Source organism: Coregonus lavaretus, assembly GCF_964263955.1.
Source record: "Coregonus lavaretus genome assembly, chromosome: 39".
In the NCBI taxonomy this organism is placed as follows: domain Eukaryota; kingdom Metazoa; phylum Chordata; class Actinopteri; order Salmoniformes; family Salmonidae; genus Coregonus; species Coregonus lavaretus.
The window spans coordinates 20,335,030-20,353,302 of record NC_140026.1 but is presented as its reverse complement, the minus strand read 5'-3'; the positions used below and the strand labels follow the sequence as shown (position 1 = coordinate 20,353,302).

Genomic DNA, 18,273 nt, shown 5'->3' with positions numbered 1-18,273 from the left:
ATTCTGAGTGGTTGCTAATGAGAACAGGGTATCTTCAAGAATGGTTGTATTTGTGTGTGTGTGTAGCCCTCTCTAGAAACTCAATGTATTTTACAGTAATAAGCATCCCTGGGTTGGCTAGAATACTACCTCCCTGCCCCAAGTCCTATCTCTCCTCCCAAACTTTGCTTCACAACTGCTAAGGTCCTTATTATTATAATTTTATAGCCACAGGCTAGCTTTTCTTGCCTGACAACCCGTGTTTCTCCAGATGGATATAATTATTGGATTTGCTCAGTGTGCTGGTTGCAATATACCAACTTCATGAAAGGTTTTCCTCCTTCCCGAAGAAGGGAGAGAAAGAATAATAAAAAATATGTACATTTATATATACTTTTTTTTTACAGTGCATGTTAAATTAGGAGGCGTCGGGAGAGAGACATTTTTACAATTCATTTTCTTTGGCTATGATGAGAAACGGTTTCTGTCATGAGAGCTTTCCTCGAGTTCACCTCTACTGTGTCCATGTAGAGAGGTCTGAGACAAAAGGCTGTTATACCCACGCTTTTCCCATGGTGAAGGAAGGACCGCTTGCTGCCAGTCACTTATAAATATTAACTCGATTATAGCATATAGTGGATTTCTGCACTGTGCTTTCTTAACTGTTTGATGTTGACACTTGAATTAGGATTCGGCAGTCCCAAGCCACTGTTGTGCCAAACTCACTGGATAGTTCTCACAATCAAGAACACTGGCGCCTCCTATTGGAATAGAAAAGGAGAGACGATCTAAATTATTTGAACCTCTCCTCACTCTACGATGCAGTAATGTGTACCTACTACTACTACACTGTACCTACATAGGCAGTACCATGTTAGTACTGTAGTATAAGGCGTATGTATTGTAAACTGAGACCATCCGTATATCAATAATACTTCGTTTTTTTTTTGTCAGTTTAGTGATGTCTTGAAAGGGTTAGGGGAGGCTGTTGATGATGTCATATCCACATTTGGGGTTTGCAGTATAACATCAATATAAAGGTACACTGAGAGACTAAAAGAGGGACTGTTCTTTCAGGAACATCAACGCGATACCTTTTCTTTCATTTTTCTTCCTCACTGTAGTACCGTCGTGGTCAAAAGTTTTGAGAATGAAACAAGTATTGGTCTCCACAAAGTTTGCTGCTTCAGTGTTCTTAGATCTTTATGTCAGTAGTTAATATGGTACACTGAAGTATAATTGCAGCATTCCATAAGTGTCAAAGGCTTTCATTGACAATGACATTCAGTTTATGCAAAGAGTCAATATTTGCAGTGTTGACCCTTCTTTTTCAAGACCTCTGCAATCCGCCCTGGCATGCTGTCAATTCACTTCTGGGCCACATCCTGACTGATGACAGCCCATTCTTGCATAATCAATGCTTGGAGTTTGTCAGAAGTTGTGGGTTTTTGTTTGTCCACCTGCCTCTTGAGGATCGACCGCAAGTTCTCAATGGGATTAAGGTCTGGGGAGTTTCCTGGCCATGGACCCAAAATGTCGATGTTTTGTTCCCTGAGCCACTTAGTTATCACTTTTGCCTTATGGCAAGGTGCTCCATCATGCTGGAAAAGGCATTGGTCGTCACCAAACTGTTCTTGGATGGTTGGGAGAAGTTGCTCTCGGAGGATGTGTTGGTGCCATTCTTTATTCATGGCTGTGTTTTTAGGCAAAATTGTGAGTGAGCCCACTCCCTTGGCTGAGAAGCAACCCCACACATGAATGGTCTCAGGATGCTTTACTGTTGGCATGACACAGGACTGATGGTAGCGCTCACCTTGTCTTCTCCGGACAAGGTGTTTTCCGGATGGCCCAAACAATCGGAAAGGGGATTCATCAGAGAAAATGACTCTACCCCAGTCCTCAGCAGTCCAATCCCTGTACCTTTTGAAGAATATCAGTCTGTCCCTGATGTTTTTCCTGGAGAGAAGTGGCTTCTTTGCTGCCCTTCTTGACACCAGGCAATCCTCCAAAATTCTTCACCTCACTGTGCGTGCAAATGCACTCACACCTGCCTGCTGCCATTCCTGGTGGTGCACTGGTGGTTCCCCGATCCCGCAGCTGAATCAACTTTAGGAGACGGTCCTGGCGCTTGCTGGACTTTCTTGGGCGCTCTGACGCCTTCTTCACAACAATTGAATCGCTCTCCTTGAAGTTCTTGATGATCCGATAAATGGTTGATTTAGGTGCAATCTTACTAGCAGCAATATCCTTGCCTGTGAAGCCCTTTTTGTGCAAAGCAATGATGATGGCAACCATGGTTGACAGAGGAAGAACAATGATTTCAAGCACCACCCTCCTTTTAAAGCTTCCAGTCTGTTATTCTGACTCAATCAGCATGACGGAGTGATCTCCAGCCTTGTCCTCGTCAACACTCTCACCTGTGTTAACGAGACAATCACTGACATGATAGCAGCTGGTCCTTTTGTGGCAGGGCTGAAATGCAGTGGAAATGTTTTTGGGGGATTAAGTTCATTTTCATGGCAAAGAGGGACTTTGCAATTAATTGCAATTCATCTGATCACTCTTCATGACATTCTGGAGTATATGCAAATTGCCATCATCAACAATGAGGCAGCAAACTTTGTGGAGAGCAATACTTGTGTCATTCTCAAAACTTTTGACCACGACTGTAGACTGTTTCAGAATGTATATGCAATGCAATCCCACACAACACCACTGGGCGGCAATACGCACAAAGCAGAAAGATTTCAGCAATCGCTTCCATGACATAACGATAAGACAGATATTTGATATTGGATAGGGTTGCAATCAATAACTTGTTTAACCACATCAAGTCAGTCAATCATCAGTAAAATCACTGCTGAAAACAGTGGCCAATTTATCCACTTAATTAATCAAATGTTCACATAACCATCGAAAAACGGGAGTAACATTATTGATAACTTTGTCCGATACACCCTATGACTCTTTCACAATGTTCATTCATCTGTGCTCCATGTCAATATTGCTGTCTATCCCACTATTTGGCTTCTTGTATAGTCTACACTTCAAGATGTAGGGCTCTCTCTCCTCACTCTCGTCCAAAACAGGCAAAGGTCCACGAATCTGGTCCAAATCTCCCCAGCAAGCAGCAACCACAACTGCTGATCTCATTTACGCGATTGCTCTCTCTGTGCTAGGCCTACTTGCTATAGTGCAAGTCTGTTGATTAATCAATATATTTATCAATATATCAATATACACCACTGTCCTTCTGGTAATTATGAGAGGGGAAGGATTTATGTGTCTGCCATACATTACAATTCAAAACACACACACAGTCTGGGTCTAAAGATCGGCAGCAATGTGTAGATGTATTGCTATTGTAACATTAAGGGTGCAAAAACGAAGACGGGAGAATTACAAGCTTTGTGAAGTGTTGTCTTTTAAATTGACCTTTGGCTTGTTTTCTACTGCCAAATAAGTGACACACTAAGTATAAAAATGACAGTGTTTTACATTTTAGTCATTTAGCAGACGCTCTTATCCAGAGCGATTTACAGGAGCAATTAGGATTAAGTGCCTTGCTTAAGGGCACATCGACAGATTTTTCACCTAGTCGGCTCTGGGATTAGAACCAGCGACCTTTCGGTTACTGGCACAACGCTCTTACCCACTAAGCTACCTGCCGCCTTTACATAACATAATGTACAGAAAATGTTCAATACAATGTCCCTGATAATAGCTGTCTTATTGGAGTTCATGGTTTCAAATTGAACAATGGACATTCAGGATTTATGATTATTTTGTGAAATCGTAGTGAATAATCCTTATCATAATATGATTCAATGGAATTAAATGAATAAACTCAGCATGCAATTTTTTCAATAGGCAACATATTTATCATGTCCATATTGCCAGCATATGTCCAACCGCCAATAGAACAAAGTTCAGTAACTTTGAGCACACTGAAGCGTTTTGTAGGGTGTAACCAAATAAGTGGATATAAGGAAAATATATCATCATTGAAAATATTTTTGCAATTTGCATACAGTAAGCTATAGGAAAGAAGACAATATACACCGTGCATTTCATGCAAAAAATAACATCTAAGTGTGGGCACGTGCGTAATGCGTACCTAAAATGCGTAAGATAAACATAAATTCATGCGACGATCTGAAGAAGATTGCGGTTGTTTCGTTGAGCCATATAGCGTACTCTTGAGTTATTTCGTCTACGTCTTAGATTTTGTCACATCTTATTCATGCATTTATCAAAACACCTCAAAAGCAATATCAAAACTCACAGAGAAACGCAAATAATCACATTTTTCTCTGAAATAGCCTCAAGTTCTCAAGTTCACTCTCAGCGCAGTAAGTGCACCAAAGGGATCATGCAGTCTTCGAAGTTTCGGTTGACCAACTTTTCCAACCTCTCTCCTTGATGTCGATTTATACGTAACCTCCCTCTTCGTAAGAAGGGAATGACAGCTTTAAAAAAACAAAACTCCGAGCTTATGAGTTGAAATCAGATGAGGACAAATGGAAAAAGTTCTTAATTACCGGTAGCCTATTTATCGTAAAACGTGTTGGCCAGATAGGCATAAATGATGTGCACACATGCTATAACATATATCTCTTGTTTAGTTAATTTGCCTGTGAGTTTTTGCATAGTGCATTCTTCCCCTCCGTGCATGTCAGGGACAATATCAAGAAGTAACTTAATAAAGCAGCCCCATTTGCTCTTATAACGGGATTTCTGAACAATCAATGTTAATTGGCAAATGGAATATTGTTGCGTTGATTGGATGTCTGTGTCAAACACTTAAAATGATATAGCCTATACATATATTTTTTCGGAGTTATACAAATGATAAAGAATAAATAAATAACTTTCAAAACAGCTTTATTCTATTAGGCGGTTAGGTTCAGTGACTCTCTAGGCCATATTCACAATCTACAGTTCTGTTGGGCATTTGTAGCCTATTTATGGCGCATCCTCTGGAGATATATTCACTTATCATTCATCAAACATGTTTAATTATAAAATATGTAACTACAATGGCAATGTATAAAACTAAATACAGAGTCTTTGGACTGTATAAACCCTGTCACAGTCCATTATCCATTGTCATTTGGAGTCACCCAAGTATGAACCTCCCTACTGTATTGGTCCAGAGAAATGTGATGCAATGGCCTCCTCATATAGAATATCAAAGATTTCCATATTAATAAGGAAGTACTTCACCACGAGTAATTCTTTAAACCTAATTAGTTCAAATCAATAAAGGACAGTAGCCTTTACTGTTGGTAGCCTTTAGTACAATTAGCTAATTATTTGAAATTACAGTCTGTAAAAACCAAAACTTGTATACAGTTTTTGCCTATAATAATCATGATAATATGCTAATAATAATATTACTAGCAATTTTATAAGGGTTATTATTAGTAGTATCCCAGTATAGCCTGTAATATAGGCCTGATAATAATAGTGTATTATGATTATATGCCTAACGTGGATAATGACATTCTTTGGTTTTCCTTCTAACCACAGATCATTTAATGGGGTAATCTGCAGTTGATACATCAATTTTTGTAGGCTATATATAACTTAATGATATGTACCCATTTATTCTTGAAGAATATAACTTATAAATGTCTCATGAGCTTAGTTCTACTGTCATACCCCATCAGAACTCAAAACATAAGCTTGTTTTACTGCAATGTTTGTCAACTAAATAAATGTAAACAAACACTACATGGCCTCAAAACATGGTTCAAACTGTTTTTATATTTTGTATCCATAACTCTGGCTATGAATTTGAGAGTGGTTACATTTATCCAGCCACATCCCTCAGCTTTCTACCGAGCTTTATTTTTGTTTCAACTGCTGTTTGCCACTTTACATTAACTCGTATCTATAAACCCTGAATAACCATAATTTCTGCCAGTCCAGCAGTTTGCAGCCTATCATGTATTGACATGCAAGTAAAAACCACAAACACTGAGTAGCGAACGGAAGTGAAGGGCCTACTGAGCGAAGTCCTGATGCCGCCGCCGCACTGACCAATGAGAAGCGAGAATCCAAGTTCTAGGTGCGGAGCTCTCTTTTGGCTGCGCAGTGCCGCACCGGGAGGCGGGCGGCAGTCAGACAGGGAAGGTGTAACCTGCCCAGTTACGAAAACTCAGCCTCTTCTGGATTGCGTTCAGCAATTGAACAACCCAAAACCAATAGAAAAGTAAGACTTGAAGAGGAAGGAATAAAAAAGCCGAGGTGCTCGGTGACTTGATTTTACGCGCCTTTCTGCCAATAATTCTCTTCCGGTGTTGATTTTTTTGCAAGCACTAGCCTACAACAAGAAAAAGCCTGCAAAGCACAAAGTTGAACGTGAGAAATGTGAAGGCACCCGGCTTGTTTCACCCAGGTTCCAGGATCCCCCTTTAAAATCAATGCAATACAGTTCAATGGTACGTGAACGTGGATTATTATTGCTATGTGTCATTTTCAAATGTTACAACATTGTATTTTTCCTATTATTGACCTGCGCTTCACCACAACTCAGTCTGGTTGAGCGGGAATATAATTATGACAAGTGGACAAGACTATTAACACATATACGATTGTTTATGTTTTTCTTTTTCTGGTTCGGGGGGGGGGGGGGGTACATTTGAGTCACATTGGTCGGAGGAGTTAGCGCCTAAAAGAGAATTTAACTTGGCACACATCCTGCGTTAACCTCCCCCGCCCCTCTGTTGGCAATGAACTACATTTGGAATGTGTGGAACAATTCTATAGGAGGTTACACATGCAATGCATTTGGCGCAATATAGTTTTCTGCAACCGCTTTTTGAGATAAAAAGAGCACAGCTGTAGGGATAATTGTTCCGATTTAGGCTACACCATATTTACACCACTGATATAGTCCAATAATGAGCCGTGACTTCCATGAAAAGGAAAATGTTAACATGAATTTATGAAGACGATATTCCTCTCGGCGCTTTGCATTGAAAAACAGGCGTGCCATTGGCGAAGTACTCCAGACTACTTTTACGCATCATCGCTTTTTAGTCTCTCAGTCAGGATTAAAATAAAACATAGTTTACTATTTGTTTGACACGAAATTATAGTTTAGGCGACCTCAGGCATGCATATTACTGTGGACTTGAAGCGAAGCGTCAGTGCCGCGGTTAGTGTGAAATAGAGGATTGGACTCGTTGACAGGCCGTTCCTGTCCTCTGTTCCAGTAGTTCCTAAATGGTGAGTCTGGATCACTAGTCCAGACCTCATAGGTCGCAGCTATGTGTTGTCATGGTGGAAAACATTGTAGTCTCGTTTATGTGGTGGGTCATGCGTAAACTGGAATGACCTCAGGTGGGTCAAAAGTTTTGGAAGCAGTCAACTGTTTACCCGGGGTAGGGGGCAGAGAAGAGAAATCGTTTTATGCTGTGTTTTCTGAGCGAGACGAGAAGGTGGGCCGATGGCAATGGAATGCGTTTGTTGGAGGGGGAGGAGTATGACTATGTAATTAAGTGAGAAGAAAAATCTTGCGGACTGATTTGTTAGTATCGCGCAGACCGAGGGTGTACGGGTCGATATTCTAGGCTATCAAGTTTGAAAAGAAGAGTGTGGGGATCCAAAATTCAGCGCTTTCTATACTTTACATAATGCTTTTATGAATGGACCTCTCACATTATAAAGCGCACGGTTCCAGAGTAGCGAGATTTATTTTAACTTGCACCGACTCGGATTGAGATAGCCATAAAGACATTCAAAGTGCTTCTTTGTAAAAGCATAGCCTATCTGCCATATCGTCTCCATTTGAACTGAGACATGGGATTGTTTGGACTTCCACAATCTCACTGATGTTCTTGGATAAGACATTCTTTACGCGGATAACTTCTCCACAATATTGCATGGTGCTTTACGGGCAAGGAAGAATGGCGCGATAAAGTGATCTTCAGAGAAATCAATCGAAGTACCTATTTTGTGTACACTGTTGGCTGATGATGTACTCTCCAATTTGTCTTACTCAGGTATAGCCTACGCAATGCTTTTAAGTTTTGATTTCTTATTATCGATTATGTGCCATGATTATTATATAGGCTATTGCGGTGTGATTGATTTAGTAGCTTAGTTATAAAATAATAACTTGCACTATGCCAGACGAATATTGATAAAACAATGCTTTGAAAATGGTCGTATATCTTACTAAACGTTATCTTATATAATGCTTATATTTTGTAGCAGGATGAAAAGTGTCTAAACGCATTGGTTTTGTGTAGATTTTGGTATTGATATGGTTTTCACCTGGTCTAATATGTGTGTTGATTTAAAGTGCATGAAATACTGTTTATAGTGTTATAGGATGACAAGTTCATTTTGAGTAAGAAAGAACATTTGTGTTACCAGTGAGAGAGAAAATAAGCCAAAAAAGTCTGTGCAGTAGCGCCATGTGTATTGTAAATAAGCTAGCTCCAATGAGTGCGTAAAAGTCCTCTTTCAAAATGCCGTGAATCAGGCTATCAGATGATATTATACAAAATCTCAACTTCATTCCTTTGACCTGTGTTTGATGTGTAAACTAAAACACATAAACGGACTACTATTATTATATATATTTTTTCGATGACCCCAAATTGGTTTTGGCCTGGTAATATTGGACAATACTTTTTTTTCATAGTGCGTTTCAGGAGAAAGTTTCAATCAGTTTGAGCTGCATGTGAGCCACTTGCAGTGAAGATGAAAACAGTGATAAGTGGTTGGACAGAGTATCATGGCTTTTGGCTGACTCAATTTGACTGTTTATATTTTCCTTGGCTAAAGTAAGGGATTGACTGAGATGTGGTTTAGTTTGTGCTTAAAGAGGATTGTGCTTTTATGGTCTCAACTAAAGTGCACTGCACACAGGCCCCTGCCAACTTATTTATCTTAAACATTTAACATTTTAGTCATTTAGTAGACACTCTTATCCAAACAGCACCACATGCAATTCCAAGGCTTACCTTAGAAATGTAGCATAGGCGTACCTTAATCTTTTGTGCAAACTAGGCTTACTTTCTTATATTAGAGAAGAAGTTAGGAGTTTATGAGCTGGAATTGGTTGCTGTATAAATGCAATTCATTATAATGGAGCAAATAGGACATGCAATGCCATTATGGTCACTTTGTAAGTAAAACTCATTTATATCCTATATACCTTACTGTTACCCTATCGACATTTATGGTGAGGTAATGGCAATCTTATAAAAAACTAACTTCACTATTATAACAACTAATGTCTTGCTTAAAATGTCCTATCACTTTCACAGTTATTGACTAGAAAAAAGTAACAAAGACTCAAAAAACATTGTTTTTATCTCAAAGAAACTCACTTTCTAAAGAAAAAGGGCTATACAGTGAAAAATAACAGCATCAGTTCATACTTTGTTAAAAATTGGATGAGTTGTTATTGATGAAAGATTTTGCCTTCAGTGTGTTAGTTCAGCGCCCAAAGTCAAGTTTTGTTGGCACATTACAGTACAGATCAACGATGTGGCTTTCTCATGAAAACACCAGCGGGTAGTTTAAGAGCATAGAGATAACTGGGATTGGATCTCTGTGGTTTTCCCAGAGCCCATCTGCCTTCTTACACAAAGAACAATATGTGGTTTAACTCTTCCAAGGCCATTGAATTTGACATGTTAATGACCTAAAAATTGTAATGGTGATGTTTTTGCTGTTTATTCAGCCCTAACAGCTACTAGAATATGAGATTGTTTTGATTATTTATGTTAAAATTGTAATAAAGCACTTTAGGTTGGCTATAGATTTGTCTAAACTTAAAAGTATTTGCAATATTTAATTATAATTGGGAAGTGTATTAATTAAGTCTGTACATAGAATCTGCAGGTTGTGCCAAGATGCCATTTTCATTGTCAACCTTGGTTAGATTTTGGAATGACTCTGAGTAAGTGCCATGCATCTATGAAAACACATTAAGGGACTTGGCGTGGGACCGCAAACATAGTCCCAAACCTATGTCAATAATGGCTCTAGGTTGAAGCATACTATATGTTTTTTCCCCTACCTTCTACTCCTTGCCTTTGGAACATGGAAGGTGACTGTTTGTGTTGAAGGAAAGGGGGGGAGTTGAGGTTTCTCCTTTCTGCCCCTTCAGTTATGCAAACATTTTCCACTACACTCTAGTCCCCCCTTCCAGACTATCCTTTCTCCATTCCCAGTGAAGGGCAAGTACATGTTGGAATGTAGACGGTTTGATAAGAGAAATGCAAGTGTGAGAGGCGCTTGCTCCTTGTGCCAACAACCCAGCAGTCCTAGTCAGAGCATGCTCGGGGAAACAGGAACAGCACCTGACTACATTCTATTGTGGTGTTGGCGGTTGTAATAAACACAGTGGCGTCCTCATATCTTCATCAACCTAGATTGTTATTTCTCGGTTGTAATCCCAGCCGTATTGTAGATGGTAAAACAGCTTCTGAACAGATTTGTCCTATAAATTCTCAGACCAGATTGACTTGACTGTCTTATAGGAGTCAATATGTGACAGTCATGAAATTGTGGTTTGTCTCCAGTACATAATTGTTTAATTTTGTTGTTGTAATTTTACTGTATTGTAACCACAAAATGCCTAATGTCAACTGTATTCTGTCAGCCTTTTCCTGTAACATGGTGAATGTGCATATGTTCTATTTATCTTTTGTTCAGGATGACTTCTGGCTGAACTTTTGCGAAAAAGGTCACTTGACATGACTATGCCAACTAACTTCTCTTTATTTTCTGTCTTCCCCTTGCCTTTCAGGATGAATTTCATCCCTTCATCGAGGCACTTCTCCCTCACGTCCGTGCCATCGCCTACACGTGGTTCAACCTCCAGGCGAGGAAACGCAAGTACTTCAAGAAGCATGAGAAGCGGATGTCCAAGGACGAGGAGCGCGTGGTCAAGGACGAACTGCTCAGCGAGAAGCCCGAGATCAAGCAGAAGTGGGCCTCGAGGCTCCTCGCCAAGCTCCGCAAGGACATCCGCCAGGAGTACCGTGAGGACTTTGTGCTCAGCGTGACAGGCAAGAAGCACCCGTGCTGTGTCATCTCCAACCCTGACCAGAAGGGCAAGATCCGGCGGATCGACTGTTTGCGGCAGGCCGACAAGGTGTGGCGCTTGGACCTGGTCATGGTCATCCTGTTCAAAGGCATCCCGTTGGAAAGTACAGATGGAGAGCGCCTCATCAAGTCGCCGCATTGTACCAACCCAACACTTTGCGTCCAGCCGCATCACATAACCGTGTCGGTCAAGGAACTGGACTTGTTTCTAGCATACTATGTCCAGGACCAAGGTAGGTTTGCTTACTGTATGAATCACTGGTTGGGTGGGTGGAGTTTGGGGTTGACCAAGGTCAAGGGTCATATCCGCTGCCATTTTGGCAGCCTCATTGGCTGGTTGGAGTGTCTCAGCTATGGTGGCTTTAGAAGGAAGCTGGCCTGTCATCAATGTAGATGAACACTCTTGCAAACAGGCATGTTCCTTTAAAAAGAAAAGCAACCAGTAAAAAAAAACAACAACAACATATGATATGCACACACAGACAATAGAAGACAAGATAGTATGTTGGATTGCTTTTCTCTTCTGATTGGTTTGATCGTTTTCCAAATACCGGTGCCTATTTTGTATGTGCTGTGCATGCTGTATTGTTTAGGCACACACAAGTTCTCTTTATAGAGACTTACTACATTATAGTGCTGACAACTTACAAGTACTGTAATTTAATAGTCTCTGAACAAGGAGAGAGGGTTTTACTCATGGACACAGATACAGTATGTGCTCACAAAATGGATTGTACATTTTTGGATCATTGAACATAATAGAAATTGAAACAAATAATTTGATGTGACTGTAATTAATTGATGGTTTTGAAAAAGGGATTTAGGCAAAAAGGGAAATTTGTACATTTTGATGGATGTACAGTATTTGCTAATTTTATCCTGACAAATGTTAATATCAGTCTTGATCTTTGATTGGATATTTAATCTAGTTGTTGTAACAAGGAGTTCCTGCACTAGATTTTTACTGATAAATGTGGTTTGGAGACAGATGTTAAATGAACAAATGTGTTACCTAAAATTTTGCATATAGTCAATTAATCAAATTGGCAAAATTGCTAAAATAGTTCATAAATAGATAACAATGGCAAACTATATACATTACATTTCATGATTTGTTGGGTAAGAAATTGCAAATGTATAGGACATTTAAAATTGAATGGAAACTTGTAATACAGAAATTCACGTAATGCCTATAAACTCAAAAGTAGTCATAGTATTTCTAGATGTTACGATAGAACGTGATCTTTATATTGTTGTAAGAAGAGGAAACTGACAAGAACCATAATTTTCTCAGACCAATACCGCACTGCGGATATATATTCTGGCAAATAGGGTTGTTTTGTTATTCAATCTCTTAGGTATTTGCCACTTTTAACTTTTATTTACTACATTAACAACTATTCCCTTAACCTTTTGTAAAAAAAATTATAACAAGTGTGAATTTTAAAGTCATTTAAAACTACCTGTCTAAGCTGGGCCACAGTAAATGCTCCAACGATAACGCCAACACATGCAGTAAGGTACCCGTAATGCATTGGCTGTTGGAGAGGAAACGCAGACAGTCTAGCTAGCTCATTGTCATTGCCTCCATTTTGTGTTTGATAAGTGCCAGGGAAAGCAGAAGGCACAGCAGAGAGACAATAATGGTTGCCACTGGCACCATGGTTGGCATCAGACCCTCTTTTGTGTCTTTTGTAGGGTGCCGCTGATTCTCATGTCTAGTTTGCATCTGCCGCATTTGAACTGTTAACAAATGAACAGTATCAGACAGCACACCACAAAATGTCTCAAATATGGTCCACTTATATCATGTAAGTAATAAGAATCTACAAAGCACACTGCACACTACAGGTTGTGTTAATATAATTGGCTGATATTTAAAAAGAAAATGTGTCTGAATGTTGCATTTGCCACTTACAATGTGTATACATGCAGTTACCAAGTTGGGGAATCCTAGTATTTGAAAAGTATGTTTTTCAGTTATGAATATTTGTCCCAAGTGATGAAGAATACTCAGCTTTTCCCGTAAAGGCAGCTTACCATATTTATTTTTAGAGTAACCTAGATACCACATATCGAGCCTTCATTTGCAGTAGGACGGACATTCTGTTCCCCATTTCTTTTGAATGAGACTTTCAGACGATTTTTTCAACAGTTTTTTAAAATGCTGCCGAGTATAGAGAAAAGGGCAGTCTTTGGCATGCCGTTACCAGTGCCCAGCTTTCTAGACAATGTAGCCACATTGTGGTAGCGTGCGGGGTGGGCGCCATTTTGTTTGCGGCGTGCCAGGCAGGCAGGCAGGGAAAACGCCAGTGATGGTTGTTAGAGGTTCCGAGGTTGGCATCAAACCCTCTTTGTCTGCTTGCAGCGTGCCTTTGATTCGTTGGTTGGCATCCGCAATGCAGTGGGCACGCTGGAAAGTTTCTGACGGTGGCAGAATGGGAACCCCCATGCTTTTGTTCTTCTGCAACTGCATGAAACAAACAAACAAACACAAAGAAGAAACTGCCAAACTGATGCCCCGCTTCGACAGAGTATGGCGTTTCCGTTAATCGTTAGTAAAAAATGATGTCATACGTTTTTTCACCGTATTCCATTTGGACTTTAGTATTCTCCCTGGTGAATAATATATGTTTTTAAATATGTAGCTGTATTCAAATCTGTTAAAATAGTAACCCTCTTAAACTATTTGGTGCCAGCTGTTTCTTTTTGGCTTCTTATGTAATGTTTATGTAATATTGAGTTTGAGCTATACGTATTTATTAACTTTGCAGGGTTGATGCCCAAGAAAGGTCGCTGGCTCAGTGAGTGAGTTGGGGAATTTTAGAGAGGTTTCTCAACCCATTGTTGTCAGGCATAGACGCACTTAGCTGGTCAAAGTCTGCCCTAGCAGCACCCATGTGCATGCCCAGATGAATGCCAGCTGGAAGGGGGGTGGGGGCAGGGTGTGGGGGTTGTGGGAGCCATTGTGCCAATCCTGCCAGTCTTTTTCAATGGAAACCCACTGGCATGGGATAATGCCCTTCGCCATGTGCTGCTGCTAAAACTAGTAACCACCTTGGGTTCATCAAACATTTCTGGTTCGTATTGTAATTTTTGATTTTTGGTACCATTTTGGATGTTTCGCATATCAAATTCCACTGCTAGAGGGAATATTTCTGATAATAACAAGCCTGATTAGATTTGCTTAAGTCATGTCAGGACATGGAGATAGGGCGTCTGTTCATTCAGATTCATTTCACAAGTCATCACTGTTTCACAAGCACAAGGTACCATTGTGCTTATCATATATGAACACTCGAGGATAGTGTAGACTGTAGACTTATTTGTCCAAATATTCAAATAAGAACGCACACCATTTACTCAACCCAAAGCTCTTTATTTCCATGAGATTTCGGATACATCGCTGGGTCCCTATAGTAGCTAAACAGTGATTGTGACAATTAAGGGAACATTTTGAGGAAGGATTTGGAAAAATCGTATTCCAATCCCAATGACAGATCCCTCAGTGGATTTAGTAGATTCTGCAGTATTTATTTAGGATTTATCCGCTCTGTTCTAGGCTAAGAGGAACACTATTGTTGAAATATACTCATAGCCTCAAAAGACCAGTTATTTAATATGAATTAAGTGCCTCTTATACATGATGGGGCTGTCTGAGTGCTTCTCTTTTAGATAGCTGACTGAGGTCCCCTCCAATGTTTTTCCCCACTAATGAGTACTGTGAAAGAGAACTGATGTCTATAAACTGGTGTCCCAAAGTTGTTCATTTGTCTGATTTTGCTTTGAATTTAGATAATTTTTATGTTCAAATGTCAGAATTATTTTCTTGTAGATTTTTTAACAAATTCATTAAACTTTTAAGAAGATCAGTGATCTCCGAGTCCATTTTGAAGAAAAAAAACTGCATAACTCATAGCCAGTGAAAGAAAAGGCTTGGTTGATCCACAGTAGGATCCCATGATGTCAAGGGTCAAGTCCCTTCCCCTTTATCCTAGTGCTGAAAGTTAACATGGTCATAAAAACATAGTCATATTTTTACTTCTCTAAACCTTCCCCCATTTCATTTTTCAAGCTTTTTTTTGACAGTCCTGATAGGTCCTGGATCCGGATGGATTACCCTCTTATACGGTTTGCCATGTTAAAACGGCGGCTCTGTTTTACGATAGCCAGACATGGAATGGAACGCCTTGACCTCAGCTAAGAGATGTGGCGGGGTGTCCTCTGATGTTTAATTGCGCAAAACAGATCTGTGAAAACACGGTTGGCCCCAAAGCGCGTAAGTGGAGTAGGGGGCTTTTGGCCTAAGGGGGTGATGGGGGACTACCTGCAAAGCCCCTCCCCCCTCGTTGAACCCAACAATTGGGGTCAGCCGTCGTGCTTCCCAGACCACCAGTGGTCCCCTGATAACCATTTGTCAGTCTGCGCCCCTCCCCCTGTCCCCCTGTCCGTCTGTTAGGTTTTCGAATCAGTGAGTGGGAGAGGCAGCAGAAGATCTGCTCCCTCCGAGGTTGGCGTGGTGTCAATGTTGGTCGGTTGTCTTCCCTGGTCATTGGCCGGCTGGTTGCGCTGCACTGCGTGGGGTAGCGCTTTGAGCTGTGTGCCCCTCGTTTTCCAGCTGGCTGCATTTGAGGCATGGTCAGGGGCAGTGAGTTTGACCTCTGGACCTCCGGGTCACAGCGGAGGTCTGTGGCTAAGCACTACATCCCTACTGCCCCCTCTCCCCCTCCCCCTCCCCCCTTTTCCCTTCCTCCTCCTTTCTCCTCCTCTGCCACCAAGAGTTGCGGCACACTGCCCAGCCCTCTCTGACTGACTCTCCATCAAGTCACCCCCAGACTCATGTGACAGCTGCCTCAGGCCCAGGGCTCATAGCCAGAGAAGGATGGCTGGGAGGATGCCAGTAGTGGGAAACTAAATCATTGCAGACCCACAGTGTTAAAGACACCACTATTCCATGTTTTTGTTGTTGTTTTGTGGTTAGGATGACAAAGAGCTATTTTGTTAGCACAGTACAGTAGTCCACTTATTGTTTCCAGAGTCTCTGTCGGTGGAGTCAATAGAAGCATGGTTGACGTTTGGATTAAACTTGATGTACAGGACAAATTCACTATATTGAACGTGAAGAGGAATGGTTTGTTCACATTTAAAATAGGTTTTTAAAGTGGAAATTATACAACAATAAAATAATTAATAGTTCCAATGTAACAGAGAAGACTTCATCCTGAATTTTGCTAAGACATTTGGTGAAGGCTTTGTTCAGTGTGAACCACACAACCCTGTACTGCTCAGCTCTGGCTCATCTCATCAGTATGCTGTTGGGCCTGCGGTGAATATCTCACTCGGAGCCATAACCTATCGAACACATTCTCCCAGTCTAATCCACTTAGAACAAGTCCCTCCCAGCTCGGCTGCCCACTTTATTGATTTCCTCTTCCTGTTAAACATCCCTCCCCCTTATCTCTCTTCTCTCTGCTACTCCACTATTCTACCCTGTTGCTGTGAAAATGATGTGGTCTTACTTTCAGCTACATTTAGTGTTGGTAAAGCTCTCTCTCTTCTTTCTTTCTTTCTTTCTTTCTTTCTTTCTTTCTTTCTTTCTTTCTTTCTTTCTTTCTTTCTTTCTTTCTTTCTTTCTTTCTTTCTTTCTTTCTTTCTTTCTTTCTTTCTTTTCTCCCTTGTTTATGGTCTTACGCCAACCCCGGTGCTCTGAAACCAGGTTTTTACATCTCAGTATCAGCCGCATGTCACTAGCAGCAGGGTTTTGCTCCGGCAAATATCTCAAGGCTTAAACAGCCCATGTTACCTCCTTAGCCCTCTTTTGTGTGCACCGTGTACATAAATCTCCATGGAAACAAGACAACTCCATGTAGAGGTCACAGCCCTATGCGGATGCCTGCTTCTTAGCCAACTTCATCACTCCTTTTCACTCTCCAAAACGAATCCCAAAATGTGGCCTGTAACTGAAATGAGAAATGTGGAACTCCTTTAGCACCTCTTTGGGCCTTTTGTTGTACTTTTGATCAATGTAACAGTGCAGGTGAAGACAGGAGTCTGATTGAGAAAGGAGTTCAGAATGTCTTATAGAAGTTGACACAGTTTGTAGGCTACATATGTATATTTTTCTCTGGGTTCCAATAGCAGTCAGCTCATAGAAATAGAATTAGAACATTATTATATTTATGTACTATATTATACACTCAAGCAGTGTTGCAGTTCGTGACACAAACCAGTGTGCCTGGCACCTACTACCATACCCCGTTCAAAGGCACTTAAATATTTTGTCACTGAATGGCACACATACACAATCCATGTTTCAATTGCCTCAAGGCTTAAAAATCCTTCTTTAACCTGTCTCCTCCCCTTCATCTACACTGATTGAAGTGGATTTAACAAGTGACATCAATAAGGGATCATAGCGTTCACTTGGATTCACCTAGTCAGTCTATGTCATGTTTTGTACACTCAGTGTATATAGTATATCCTTATGGTTAAGCTCCATCAGAGTTTCCCAGGCTTTGTGAAGATAGCCGAATACATTTCAACACCCCCTGACACCACTTGACAGGAGGGCTAGTGCCGCCCCCTCCTCCTAGCTAGTCCCTGTCCCATCCACCAGCCCTCCCAAATGAAGACAAATGGGTACATTGACCCCCTGTCCCAAACTGTACATTGTACACTACCTCACTGTCCTGGCTTACAAAGACCCTGCTGCTGCCACAACTATTACCATCCACGGCTGCTGTCTGCTCTACTCTGCTCTGCTCTACTCTATTCTACTATATTCTGCTCTACTCTATTCTGCTCTACTCTATTCTGCTCTATTCTGCTCTACTCTATTCTACTATATTCTGCTCTACTCTATTCTGCTCTACTCTATTCTGCTTTATTCTGCTCTACTCTATTCTGCTCTACTCTGCACTACTCTATTCTGCTCTACTCTATTCTGCTCTACTCTGCACTACTCTATTCTGCTCTACTCTATTCTGCTCTACTCTATTATGCTCTACTCTATTCTGCTCTATTCTACTCTGCTCTACTCTATTCTGCTCTACTCTACTCTGCTGTGCTCTACTCTACTCTACTCTACTCTATTCTGCTCTACGCTACTCTACTCTATCTCCCTCTTTCCTCCTCTCCTCTTTTCCTCTTTCCTCCTCTCCTCTCTTCAACCTGCCAGTCTGCCTGCCTACCAGGCCTTATCTGACAGCTGTGATTATG

At 40.8% G+C, this 18,273-nt stretch overlaps 1 protein-coding gene across 1 annotated transcript in view; it reads left to right on the top strand.

The window, feature by feature from the left end:
• The first annotated feature begins 7,504 nt into the window (after nt 1-7,504).
• LOC311112992 (nuclear factor 1 B-type-like) overlaps nt 7,505-18,273 on the top strand; it is a 69,285-nt gene continuing 58,516 nt past the window's right edge. The window contains exons 1-2 of the mRNA XM_084156116.1: nt 7,505-7,991; nt 10,757-11,288. Coding sequence (XP_084012242.1) covers nt 7,962-7,991; nt 10,757-11,288 — 562 coding nt within the window. The 5' untranslated portion in view covers nt 7,505-7,961. The remainder of the gene's footprint in view (nt 7,992-10,756; nt 11,289-18,273) is intronic.